The sequence below is a fragment of the Amblyraja radiata genome, chromosome 32 (genome assembly GCF_010909765.2).
Source record: "Amblyraja radiata isolate CabotCenter1 chromosome 32, sAmbRad1.1.pri, whole genome shotgun sequence".
Taxonomy (NCBI): domain Eukaryota; kingdom Metazoa; phylum Chordata; class Chondrichthyes; order Rajiformes; family Rajidae; genus Amblyraja; species Amblyraja radiata.
In genome coordinates, this window is record NC_045987.1 from 22,629,819 (window position 1) to 22,644,126 (window position 14,308).

At 41.9% G+C, this 14,308-nt stretch overlaps 1 protein-coding gene across 5 annotated transcripts in view; it reads right to left on the minus strand.

Annotated features, from left to right (window-relative positions):
* Positions 1-14,308, minus strand: part of mapkap1 (MAPK associated protein 1) — a 244,695-nt gene that overhangs the window by 189,071 nt on the left and 41,316 nt on the right. For all 5 annotated transcript variants that reach the window (XM_033048807.1, XM_033048806.1, XM_033048808.1 and 2 more), the window contains one exon: positions 13,877-14,025. In XM_033048807.1, the coding sequence (XP_032904698.1) occupies positions 13,877-14,025 (149 nt within the window). The remainder of the gene's footprint in view (positions 1-13,876; positions 14,026-14,308) is intronic.

Consider the following 14,308-nt stretch of genomic DNA (forward strand, 5'->3'; position numbering starts at 1 on the left):
AAACATTTAATATATTATTAAATTGAAGGCAGGAATAATCAAGAGAATAAAAATAGGCATTGAAGTTATATTTTATTCTTTTATTATTTATTATGTTTTATTATTAATGTTTTATGTGGCATTCCTAACTGTCACTGTATGTCATGTTGTAACGTGCGGGCGGAGCACCAAGGCAAATTCCTTGTATGTGAATACTTGGCCAATAAACGTATTCGTAAACTTTTCTAGATATTCCAAATTCCTGGAAGCAAGAAATCTTCTCCAATCATCATTATTAACTACAATGACGTTACACAATTTTTAGTGTGAGCATAGTTGCAAAAACTTCATATAGAAGAGTTGTTAAATATAAGCTTAATTTTACCAATTAGAATTATTAAAACCTATAAAGCTCAATTTCAGTATTCAGCCGAGTGTTTCAGTCAATTAGTGTTGTACAATATAAATACTGCTCAAATTCTTTGCCTAACAGAAGTGGAATACAAGGATTTTGTTAGCACTTCACATTGCCTTTAAAAAACATCAACTAGTATATGTTAATTGCTCTTACATTTATCTTAATTTTCACCATGGGCTGTCTAATGTGGAGTATCTCCCATATGTTCAAAAACAAATCTAAGTGAGCTGACTCTATCAACACTTACAAAAAATTAACACAACAGCAATTAGCAGTCTTCAAGTGATCCCCCTCCCCCATTCTTTCCACTGTTTCATCATAAACTTACAAGTTAACCTGTATGAACTAGCGTAATTCCTCTTCCACAGAATGCCTGTCAAAAAGCAAGCTGTCTTATCCCTACATGTTTTTTGCTAAAATGAGCAGCCTATTTCAGCTCCTGTTGTCAAATATATTTGCTTTTTACTACCTTCACTATGCTCTTCTCAGTTCTATGCTGGGTCATTTAAAAAGACAGAGGCCCACAGAATGAGACCAACTGCAAAAGGAGAAACTATTTACTGCCTTAATTTGACTTTATGAACAGAACGATAATTGCCTCATTACACTTTTCAACGCAACTAAACCGTATGCATCACCAAACCATTTCATCAAAAAGCAGCTGGAGGCTGAGGCAGATACACATGTATAATTCTGGAATAAATACTTGGTAAACAACTAAGGATTTAGGCGTCAATTATACACGTTCCATTTATGATATTAGCTTTCAGCATTATAATAGGCAACATACTGCAGAAAAAATACTTAGAACAAATATCCTTTCATCTTTAACGATACACTTCTCACGCGACATGGTTAATTCATCATTTTAAATTGCTATGATCGTCTGCATGAGACCTGTAACCACCAGCGCATCACACACAAGTAAATCAGCTGAAAATTCTCTGGAGTTGCAACCCAACTTTCAACAGGAGCAAGTGTAGATTGTGTCCCTTAACTGTTTTGCTGAGTTAAGCCCCTGTCCCACTTACGTGTCCTTGGCACGTTAATTACGCGACCTCGCTGTCGCGTTGAGGCCGACGTTTCCGCGAAGGTTGCGCGTGACTTCATGCATCCGCACAGCCGTCTGGAGCACGTGACGTCATTTGAAGATGGACACAAAGTGCTGGAGTAACTCAGCGGGACCGGCAGCATCTCTGGAGAGAAGCAATGGGTGATGTTTCGGGTCGAGACCCTTCTTCAGTCTGAAAGAAGGGTCTTGACCCGAAACGTCATCCATTCCTTCTCTCCAGAGATGCTGCCGGTCCCGCTGAGTTGCTCCTGCATTTTGTGTCTATCTTCAATTTTCTTGGCCCCGCTCCGGGAGTAGAAGTGGGGGCGGATCTGGACCGCAACGGCCGTGAGCCCCACGCCGAGCTCGGCAATCGTTTGCCTGCTTCTGCTGCTGTTGGAGGCGAGACGTTGTGTCGCGCCAGGGTCTTGAGCCTGTCCCACTTTGGCCGTCAGTTAGGCGACATGCCAGTGGCGCTCGAAGATTTCATTCGCTACAATATTTTGGTGCGCCGCGCGATACCGTGCACAACTACATACCCCTCCACGCTTCTCAGTGGGACCGGCCCCGCGCAGCCACATGATGCCCGTGCGCCTCAACACGACGACGAGGTCGTGTAATTTGAGTGCCAAGGACACATAAGTGGGACAGGCCCTTTAGTGTGGGGAAAATAAATAAGGTATCCCTTAATGTTCCATGCAAAAAGAAATTGGAATTATATAACCAAACCGAAAATAATCGAATATAGAAAGCTGCAGGATATTAGCAAAACAATTGAACAAAACAACATTTTCTCCAGATCAGCATCTCCAATTTAGGGAATTTCTTGCAAGCATTGCAAGCAATTGTTTCTATATTTTTATTAGATCAATAGATTAAAGATGCTGTGGTGCAAGAAATGGAAAATGGTGATGCATTGGGGATGAGTGCCGATGTCACATGGGACTGGAGGGCCTTGAGTTTATATTAATACAAAAGAACGGTGGGCACATAACCAGTGCAACACCCAAGCTATAACAAGGTCTCACCCAGTAACAACACACAGTCAAGGAAGCAATAAATGCAGAGGTTGACCGTTCAACCTCATGTGCCAGCTTTGTTATTCAGCAAGATCAAAGCAGATCTTTTATCTCAGCACTACATTCATGTGCCGTCCCATATTCTTTGATTTCCTAAATGCTCAAAACTCCATCAATCACCGTCATCAAATATTTGTTTACTTATTAACTGAGCTTTCTCAATCAGCTTGGTAGAGAATTTCTGAGATGTATCACATCATAGAGTGAAGAAACGTCTTCACACAGAATGGCTGCCTCTTGATATAAAGACCATGCTCCCTGGTTCTCAGCACTCAGCTGTGGAGAATGAGGTTTATCTCTACTGTCAGATCACCTCACTCTTCTAAACTGAGTGTATCTAAAGAATAATGCTCTTCCTCCTGCCTTGGGGTGCAAGTCATCACGTCTGGAGGATTTATCATCTTACAATCCCTTTCTGATAGGTTGTCTTACAAATGTTAATTTCTTGCATCCAGACTCTACCAGTTGTCCACCATTACTTCTGGGATTTTTCCTTTCTTCTTCCGTGAAGACAAAATACTTAATTTCTCTGTCAATTTCCTTATTCCCCATTTCCTGTCTGTCTGTATGAAACCCACATTACCTTTGGCCAATCTTTTTCTTTGTACAAATCCTTGTAAGCCCTTTCCATGTCTGTTCATATTTCTCAATCTCATGCTCGGTTCTGAAGGTTTCGCCCTCTGTGGGCTTGCTGCTTGTTTTAGCAACATTTTCATGCTCATTGATACAAATACATCGCTAGATGCTCCTGAACGCATCATCAGTGATGTAACCTAGGGTCATTGGGTGTTTCGGGTCTTTCAACATCAGACACCCTCACCCAGGCGACCCAGCCGTGGTTGATCAGACCACGACTTGTGTTCAGGTGGCATTCGCTCCTCCCCATGGACCTCCTCTCCTGATCCAGAGCCATCTTGATGCCTTCTCCGCTGCCTCTGTGGTGTTCTTGATGGCCTTTCTCCTTGCCACTCTGTTGATGCCCAGTGCATTCAAGGCTTTGTAGAGCGATTGCCCTGCAAAACCTCTGCAGCCAACCTCGATGGGCATACACCTTGCCTTCCAGCCCTGCTTACGGCAGTCTATGACCAGCTCTTCATACTTGGCCATCTTCCTCTCGTGGGCCTCCTCCAGACGGTCCTCCCACGGCACTGTCAGTTCCAACAAGACGATGTTTTTGGTCGCCTCTGAGACCAGGAGGATATCTGGCCTCAGGGTGGTCGTGGCAATGTGCTGTGGGAACTTCAGCTGTTTCACCAGGTCTATGGAAAGCTGCCAGTCCTGCGCAGTCGCCAGGATTCCTGATGGATTCCTGGCTGCTGTGGTTCTTGGCAGCTGCACTCCGGCCTTCACGAAGGTGATCATCTGGGTGATGGGGCGTTCTCGTCTGCAGCTGCTGATTCCCATGCTGATGGCTTCTGCAATGGGTTTGAGAACCTGGTCGTGACGCCATGTGTACCGGCCCTGCCCAAGAGACTTTGGGCAACAGCTCAAGATGTGTTCCAACGTCCCCTTGCCTGAGCATTGCGGGCAATCTGGAGATTCCGCTTTGCCCCAGATGAAGAGGTTCGATGGGCTGGGCAGGACATCATACACTGCCTGGACCAGGAACTTGATGCGCTGTGGTTCAGCCTGCCAGAGCTCAGTCCATGTGACTTTTCAGTCCATGGCCTGCTCCCACCTTGTCCAGGCTCCCTGCTGCCTCAATCCAACTGCTCTGGTACCCCTCTCCTCCTCCACCACTGCCCTCACTTCCTCCTGGACCAGCCTGCGCCTCTCCTTCCCCTTGGCCTTGTCAAACTGGGGAGATGGGAAGATTCCCAGGCCTGCTCTTCCCCGAGTCACTGCTCCCACCAGGACTCTGTGGCGTATCTGGGACTCTGCTTGCAGCACGGCTTCGCCGGCTCTCCACTTCCTCCCAGTTTTCACCTCCACCCCTGCTTGAGCCACCTTGGGGTCGCTGGAGTCCCTGTACATCATCGCCTCTCTGGCCCGAGTCACCTTGAACTCCTCCTCCAGGGACTTCAGGGGCAGCTGGAGCTTGGTGTTATTTCCGTAAAGGGCGATGCTGCAAAGGCTCCTGGGCAGTCCCTGCCACCTTCTGAGAAAGCTGCTGACTTTCCTCTCCAATCTCTCTACGATAGATATTGGGACTTCATAGACAAGCAGTGGCCAGAGTATCCTTGGCAGGATACCATGCTGGTAAATCCATGCCTTGAACTTGCCGGGAAGCCCCGACTGGTCCACTGCTCTCAACCAGCTCTCCAGCTCCTGACAAGTTGCCTGGACAGATGCTGTATCCTTCAGGCATTTTCATGCTCAAAATACTGATCTGGAAAACCAACTAATCCACGCCAGGAATTTGTGCTACACACTACTGCTACAACTTTGGTCTACCCCAATTATAAGTAGATAAGAATCTTCAATAATTTTACTACCCGAAGTAACATACTTCAAATTCCTGTTCAGCACAACTAACTATGATTAGATAACGATTCCCACCAATTATTTCTTCTACTTATCATTTCTTATCTTCACCCAGATGGATATCTCTCTTTAATTTTCTGAATCAAGATCCTACAGACCCTTCCTGTACCACAGAGATGTATTTTTCCATCTTGATTCTCTTCCATGACTACAGAGCAATACTCACCTCTGGTCACAAAACAGTTACATCGTAGTGTGGCATTTCCACAAGATCTATTAATTTCCATTCTTAATCATCTTATACTAATTCGCATAAGGCTCATGTAGAAATCTAATGATTACTACTTCTGAGACTCCACTATTTCATTTAGACCCTTTCTAACCTGTAACATTGAAAACATTTAATTCTACTCTTACATACTCTTAAATCATGCAGATAATGACCCATCAACAATGAAGGAGCAGTGACATATTCATGAATCAGGATGATGTACAATTTGGACATGTACCATGCGCCTTTTTTTGCTTCCCTCGACTCTCTAGAAGGGAGAATTCATCTGAGGGGTGATTATGAGGATGCCCAGGGAATGACCGTAAATCGTGCCATGGGTAGAACAGTGCCCAAGGTGTCCAGCCGATGGTGATGGGATTGGCTTACAAATAACCAGACTGCTTTATCCTAGATAATACTGTAATCTTTCTTCCTATTCCAGGTTACATCCATCAAGGTGAGAGAAGGACTTGCAAAAGAAGGGTCTCGACCCGAAACGTCACTCATTCCTTCTCTCCAGAGATGCTGCCTGTCCCGCTGAGTTACTCCAGCATTTTGTGTCTACCTTCAATTTAAACCAGCATCTGCAGTTCTTTCATACACACCTTGCAAAAGGTGGTCATTTTTGGGATAGGTTGGAAAGGTTCAAAGACATAATACTAAGCCTCTGGCTGACTGTTTAATTTAGTTTAGCTTTGTTTAGAGATACAATGCGGAACCAGGCCCTATGGCCCACGCCGACCAGCAATCCTCGTACATTAACACTATCCTACACACACGAGGGACAATTTTACATTTGCCAAGTCAATTAACCTACAAACCTGTATATCTTTGGAGTGTGGGTGGAAACCGAAGATCTCGGAGAAAACCCACGCAGGTCACGGGGAGAACGTAAAACTCCGTACAGACTGCACCCGTAGTCGGGATCGAATCCGGGTCTCCGGCGCTGCATTTGCTGTAAGGCAGCAACTCTACCGCTGCGCCACCGTGCCACCCACAATTGTTGATAAGGTGTTGACATGCCTAATTAAACTGACTTGACCTCCACTATGTTGATGCAGGGGTGGCACAAATTAATTGCAAATGGTAAAACACCGACTGAACAACTGGAAATATGAATCATATTGAAGGTCATCAGGCTTGTACCTGTGGGACATCTCATGCCAGACCAGCTTGTGTTAGGGATCCAGATTTTGATGGATATCTACTTCAAGACTAATGAATTGATCACCTATCACACTGCAATCTGGCGGATTACATTGGCGGATATCCCAACATCTATTCACACACCAATCTGCACCTCACATTGCCTACATACTGCATTGTAACACTCTGACATGGACGTATAAGATATCTTGCAAGTGCAAAATCTTATCATGGAGAAGTCATTGATGGAGAAGATATCAGAATAAAACACAGATGACAGGAGCATCATCTTCCAAAAACAACATCTATGTTATAGCTGACTCCAGTCCCAGGTAGCCCCAAGATACAAACTAGCTGCAGGTATAAACACAAAGCTACTGTTCTGTTGCCACTGACTCAATGATAATGAAGTGTTAAAAAAAAAAAACAGGGCAGCTATACATACAGAAAATAGTCAACACCAAAGCCTAGTAGTTGGAAGAATTAAATTGCAGCAGAGTTCCTGCCATCTTTCTCATCAATGATAAAAAATGTCAGCGGCAATTTTATTGGATTTTTTTAATGAGTACATACAGCCTCTTGTTCTGCTGGGTAGGAAATGAAAATGATCCAGGAAACCATGCTGGGGGAAAATGGGCATGATTGGTTTAAACTGCATCATTTCCAATGGTTTTATTTGTGAATCTATAATGACACAGAACACCAGGAGCCAATTGTGCTTCTGCTGGCTTTTTGAAACGGCTACTCAATAATCCAATTTCCCTCACATGCTCACTTAAGAAAATAGCATGAATACATAAAATTTGTTTCTAACAACCTATGGAGCACTTTATGTCATCGTACAAAAGCTGACCACATACAAACACTTGCTTCCCTCCCCCCCTCCCTATTTTCTATGGTTACCAAGGGAAAAATGCCTGTTTACTCTCTGAATCTTTCATTCTGAACATTTCCAGCAAATCACCAGAACTGTTTCTGCTCCAAGACCATCTCAGCTCCTTCAGTTTCTTTCTTGGACTCTCACTGCTCAACATGATCTTCATTCCTTCCTGCCGCTCAAAACTGAACACAATGCTCCAGCTGAGGCCAAACCAGTGTCGATAAGATTTCATTAACTTCCTATTATATATCCACCCCATTTTTTAAAAGTTTGAGATAGTGTGAAAACAGGCCATTCGGCCCACCAGCGATCCCTGCATATTAACACTATCCTACACCCACTAGGGCCAATTTTTACATTTACCAAGCCAATTAACCTACAAACCTGTACGTCTTCAAAAGATAACCACATGCATCTTTTGAGCAAATCTAACAGAATTACTTTAAATTAAATACAGAATTAAAGTCTAGTAGTCCTCACTACTAGACTTTAAAATCAAGGCCCATGTGCCCAAGTATGGCATATTATATTATTTAAAAATCATCACAACAGGTTTCTGGAGAATCCCAAATGTCAGAATCACACTATTTTGTTATTTTCTGGTATTCTGTCAAATATATTTTCAAAGTTTGTTTGCACATCAAACCCCCAACTTTCCTTTCACCGTATATTGTTTTTTATATTTCTAAACTTTGAATCTTCTCATACTTTCACTATCTCTCATTGCTTTTAAAATCTGCCTTGTCATTTATTTGCATATTTCATTTCAGGAACTAAGTTTATGCAAGGCAATAAGTATAAGACATTATTCTTTTCAGCTTCATACAGTCTTAATGTGCCAATTTATGAACATAATTCAAGATGAATAATTCTTAATTCAGTCATGTAATTAATGTCAATTAAACATGAAACTACACCTTTAATCTGATTTTTAAATGGAGCTCAATTTTTAAAGTGAAGCTGTAATAAAGTTTTAATTTGTCAATGGATGGATTTATAGATTAAAAATATACACGCATATAGGAAATAAATTATAAGCAACCAACTGATCAAAGCAAAAGTGAAGACAGACCAAATTTAACTTGCCAAAAATATATCGATGTAAGGATTTTAAACAAATTTATGCCATGCACCTTAATCTGTTTGAAGATCTGAATTGCAAACATGCTATAAGGGTCCCGATGATACCACTGCATTCGATCCCTTCTGACAAGCATGGTAAAAACATCGTCATTACAAATATTTATCATGTTTTGAATAGAATTTAACGCAAAGTCATAATTTCAATGCTTGTCAATATACGTTAATTTACTTTGTACATGTACATTGGTAAAAATGTTTTGCAATGTTTAATATCACCACTGCAATAAATATTCGAGTCATTGAGCTGTACAGCCCAGAAACACCCCTTTGGCACAACACATCTGACAACCATCATGTCTATCCATACTAAACCAACTTGCCTGCACTACTTCCATATCCCTCAAGGGTTTCGGCCCGAAACGTCGCCTATTTCCTTCGCTCCATAGATGCTGCTGCACCCGCTGAGTTTCCACAGCAATTTTGTGTACCTCCCTCTATGTTCTGTTCATTCAAGTGCCTGTCCAGATTTCTCTCAAATGTTGTTACTGTTCCTGACTCCATCGTTTCCTCAGATACCAATGGCCCTAAAACATTTCCAGTTCCCCTATAAACCACCATTTTCAGGGAATTATGCACTAGCAACACTCTCCAGGGCCCTGCCATTCATTGTACATCCTGGCCTGGTTTGATGATCCAAAATGCACTGCTTCCCACGTCTGACTATCATTCCCATGCCACTTTCCCAGTTAATCTATATCCTTTCGTAACTGAGACAACCATCGTCTTTGTCCATTATACCATCAACTCTGGTGTCTTCTCCAAACTTATTCACCATGTCACCTACATTCTCAACCAAGTTATTACTACACATGACAAGCAGCGGGCCCTGCAGTGATCCAGGTCACAGGTCTCCAATATGGAAAACGTCCTTCTGCTGCCAGCCCCTGCCTCTTACCACCAAGCCAATTGTGCACCCAATTGTCCAGCTCACCTTGGATACCATCTGTTCTTAACTTCTGGACGAGTCAATCATGCAGGACCTTGTCAAATACCTTGAAGTCCTTGTAGACAACATCGATTGCCCTACCCTCTTCAATCCTCTTGGCCATTTCTTGGAAAAATTCAATCAAATTCATGAGGTATAATTGCCATGCATAAAGCCTTGCTGACTATGCCAGGTCAGTCCTTGCCTTACCAAATACATGAAGATCCTATCTTTCAATCCCCTCCAGTAATTTCCCCGCCACATGAAGATCCTATCGCTCACTCCCCTGAGTTTCAGTTTGGTAGCTCACCTCTGCTGCCCCCAAGGACTTTAGTCATCTATTAGTCATTATATTTAGACATCTTCCAGTCTTCTTATGACCAAGAAAATACAAAGCCACTGCCAGGGATCCCTGCAATCTGTTCCCTTGCTTCCCATAATATCCAAGGATGCAACCTGACAGGCCCAATGAATTCAGTCACTTGTGTGTGTTTTGAGAGCTCCAACATCACCGGCGTCATGTTGTAATGCTCCAAGATATCGCTGCTTCTTCCCCTGAACTAACTTTCATGTCTTTCTCTGCAAAACAAAGCAAAGGTATGCCTCTCCCATTCTCCATGGCTCCCCACAAATATTACCAGAACAATCCTTAAGCCAATTTACTCTCTCCCTAGCTACCATTTTACTCACAATATTTATAGAATCTTTTAAGCTTTTACCTTATTTACTCTCCTAGTTTCCTTCTTATGTGCACCCTCATGCCCCTGTCCCACTTAGGAAACCTGAACGGAAACCTCTGGAGACTTTGCGCCCCACCCAAGGTTCCCGGAGGTTTTTGTCAGTCTCCCTAATGGTCGAAAGTGGTTTCCGCTTCTTCTATGTTCCGGCGATTATTTAAAAAAATTCAAAACCGGCCGCGACTAAAAATAGGTTGCCGTTTTTAAAATGGGTAATTTTTTTAGTCGAAGCCGGTTGCATGCTAGTTGAAGGTGGTTGCCGGAGGTTGCAGGTGGTTGCCAGAGGTTGCAGGTGGTTGCCAGAGGTTGCAGGTAGTGGAATGTAAGACCTGGTGTTTTTAAAACCACCTTCAACTAGCATCGCAACCGATTTCCTAAGTGGGACAGGGGCATCACACCTCAGAAATCTCACAATCCCAGCTGACATGTACCTGGCATGTGCCATTTTCTTAACCAGACTTTCAACACCCCTCATCAATCAGGGAGGACCTCTAATCCTGTCAGCCTTACCCTTCCCTAATAAGCACATACTGGCCCTGAACTCTTCCTATCTTACTTTTTAAAAGCTCCCACTTGCAGGCTTTTGTGTGAAATTTGAGTTATTGTCTGATGCAAGTGAAATTAACCTTGCCCCAATTTAGGAATTTAACTCGAGGACAAGTTCAATCTTTTTACATGTTAGCTTAAAACTAATAGAATTACTGTTACTGGCCAAAGGTCAAGTGTAGCTCCTTCTCTGGTAGGCCACCTAAATTGTTTTTTAAAAAACTTGCCTGGTCACACTCAACTAATTCTGCCCTAACCAACTCCTTTGCACCAAATCAATCCCAGTCAATATTGGGGAAGTTAAAAATCGTCTACTGTTACAACTTTTTTATTCCTATATCCATCTGTGAATTCGCCACGGAGATGCTTTTATAATTCCCACCACCAATTGGGTGGTCTATAGTATAATCCCATTAAAGTGATCTATTTTTATTAGTAAGCTCAGCTAATGCCTCGCTGGACATTCCCACGTGATATAATCTCCATGTTGCTGTAATGTTCTCCCTCATCAATAATTTCACCCCCCCCCCCTCATCTCATGCATCCTCTTCTGCCATGCCACAAGTATCAATGCTCCAGAACATTCAGCTGCCCATCTCTTAACCGTGTTCCCATAATAGCTGTCACATCCTATCCTATGGTCCGGTCTACTGTACGCTTTATATAAATGATATACTTAAGTTATAAAACCAATGACAAAAACGGAATATGGAGCTTGTTCTCAAGATATACACAATTTCCTAATAATCTAGGCTGATTTCATGTTGAAATGTTCCAAATATTGTTTAAAATCTACGGAACAGTTGAAGGAACTACAGTAAAGCACACTATCAAATTCAGTTTGAGTCAATTAAAGTCACAGCAGTAAAACAAAAGCTTCCTTGGTACAGTGTGCGCTGCCTTCGCACCACTCACTTTTCTTACAATTGGCAGCACAAGAACTTGCAATGGAAATATGAAGCCATCAGTACAAAACATTATAATGGGCAAGGTCTGAGAGTAAATTTGGAAAGCAAACGTGTAACTCAGCACAAATCTAGAAGCTCCAGTCAACAATTACCTGTTATGTCACAGATGCCTCCTGCTTCTGTGCATTGAGTACTTGCCCATTTGATAAATTCAACTTGACTTACAATATAATCATGACAAAACTGATCTGATGTGAACACCAAATTGTGAACTATTTACAGTAAAAAAGACATGGTACTTTTAATACTTTCACAAAAAAAAATGACATTTCAAATTTCATTTTATATTTCAGCATTTCCCATCATTTTCCATAGTTTTTCTCTCTGAAAATACTTCATTTTGCTCACTCACTGTAAAGTGCTTTCATTGTCAGAAAAAGTGCTTTGCCTTACCCATTGTAAGAGTTCTTCAATGAAATCGACTGCTTAGTCTGCTTGATTACATTAATGTTCATTGAAAACAGGGATGACATTTTACAAGTGATGATGTGAAAGGGGACATCCAATGTGACAGATTATAACATTCATGTGGACAGTGAAGATCGCTGACACTTTATCCCATTCTGGTCTATTTTTCCAGAAAATTAAATAACTAGCCGCATATTAGAACATAGACATAGAAAATAGGTGCTATTCAGCCCTTCGAGCCAGCACCGCCATTCAATATGATCATGGCTGATCATTCAAAATCAGTACCCCGTTCTCGCTTTTCCCCCATATCCCTCGATTCCCTCAGCCCTAAGAGCTAAATCTAACTCTCTCTTGAAAACATCCAGTGAATTGGCATCCACTGCCTTCTGTGGCAGAGAATTCCACAGATCACAACTCTCTGGGTGAAAAAGTTTTTCCTCATCTCAGTCCTAAATGACCTACTCCTTATTCGTAAACAGTGACCCCTGGTTCTGGACTCCCCCAACATGGGGAATATTTTTCCTGCATCTACCCTGTCCAATCCTCGAAGAATTTTCTATGTTTCTAAAAGATTCCCTCTCATCCTGCTATGCTATGTTTTCTATATGCAGCAAATGGAGGGATACAGTTTAAGTGTAGGCATAGAAGATTAGTTTAACTTGGCATCACGTTTAGCATGGACATTGTGAGCAGAAGGGCCTGTTCCTGCGCTGTACTGTTTTCTATGTAGGGTTGATGTCTAACCTTGGCATGTAAGAAGAAAAGACGGGAAGCATGCGTTTGTCTCAGACAGCCAAATTAGAATACAACATTTGTGTGCGTTCCGACAATAGTTTAGTTTCTCTAAAAATTAAATATTGGTCCCGATTTGACACAAGGATGAAACATAGATTTCTTGTTTCATAACATCACTGATAAACATATCAACCACTACACAATGCAAGTGACAGCAACTTCCACAAACTTCACAATTGCTTTCAGCTGCAGCTTTGCCTTGCAGCCTTTTCAGATTAATGCCTAATGCTAATTGTAAAGTATAATAGGTTAGAAACTGAGCTCTCTCTCTTTGCGGCTAACTGATTGTTTGATTAGTTTAACGATTGGCTGCTCAGCCAACTTCATATCATTACTGAGTGATACAAGGAACACTTGGAGATCAGATTAAAAATGATAGCTCACGGCATGGATACCATCAAATCGTATCCGCCAACTCTTTTAGAGAACAGTATTGAGAGCGAAGATAGACACAAAAAGCTGGAGTAACTCAGCGGGACAGTCCGCATGTCTGGAGAGAAGGAATGGGTGATGTTTCGGGTTGAGGCCCTTCTTCAGACAACAAAGTATTCATCATACACATTTGTAAAGTTATTTTATTGAGTGTTGAATAAAAATCCACAATATATTTGTTGCTTAATTCATTGATTATTAAGCAAATAGTTTGAATTGAATTCAAATGCAGTAAAGTGAATTATTCTAAAGTCATTAAATAACAAAACAGTTTACACAATGTTGGGCTGTAAGCAAAAAATAATAATGTTGATTGTGAATTTGTATCACTTCCTTAATGAGGAATATTTCCTCTGAACTAATTTTAGCAGACTTGGGAATACAATTATGATCTTACTAATGGTACACAGAGGAAATCACCCAAGACTTATTTATGTATTTAACTGTTCTGCATTGGAAGGATGACAAGTTGAAGTCAGCAGGCTCATCAAATGAAAGACAAAAAGCAATCCAACACTGATCTTGTCGATTCTTAACTTACTTAATGACCACCCCCACTCCTCAAAAATAGTGACCAACTATTTGGTGGATCTTTTGATTGTTTTATACACAGATGGGACATCTACGAACAAAAATGCACTGTAAAATGTGAAATGCTATCCTGCACTCACCTTGCCATCAAACTTGGAATACTCATTGAATGGGTTGTTCAGCTGATGCGGACAGTGTTCAAGTCGTACAGAAAGCATAGATGATATTCCAGCAGTCAGTGGTTTTACACGGAAGTCCTTCTTTTCGAACAAGCAGCCGAGTTCTTCAGCTGAAATATGAAGAACCACTTCTCAATAGTCATTCACTACTAAATTACCTATGAAGTTATAAAAATTCTCCGGTCTTGATGGTGATGGCCTGGTGTTATAATGCAACAAGTAAAACAGAACACAGTTTACTTTTTTCTCATGTGGCTCAACTTTAATAAAGCGCTGCACGGATCTATTCCCTGCCACCTCACAAGAGCCACACAATGGGTGCAAGTCTGTCTCAGACTTAGGAACCCCAAAAACAAGTGACAAAGGCACTGACGGCAGGCTTAACTAAATAAA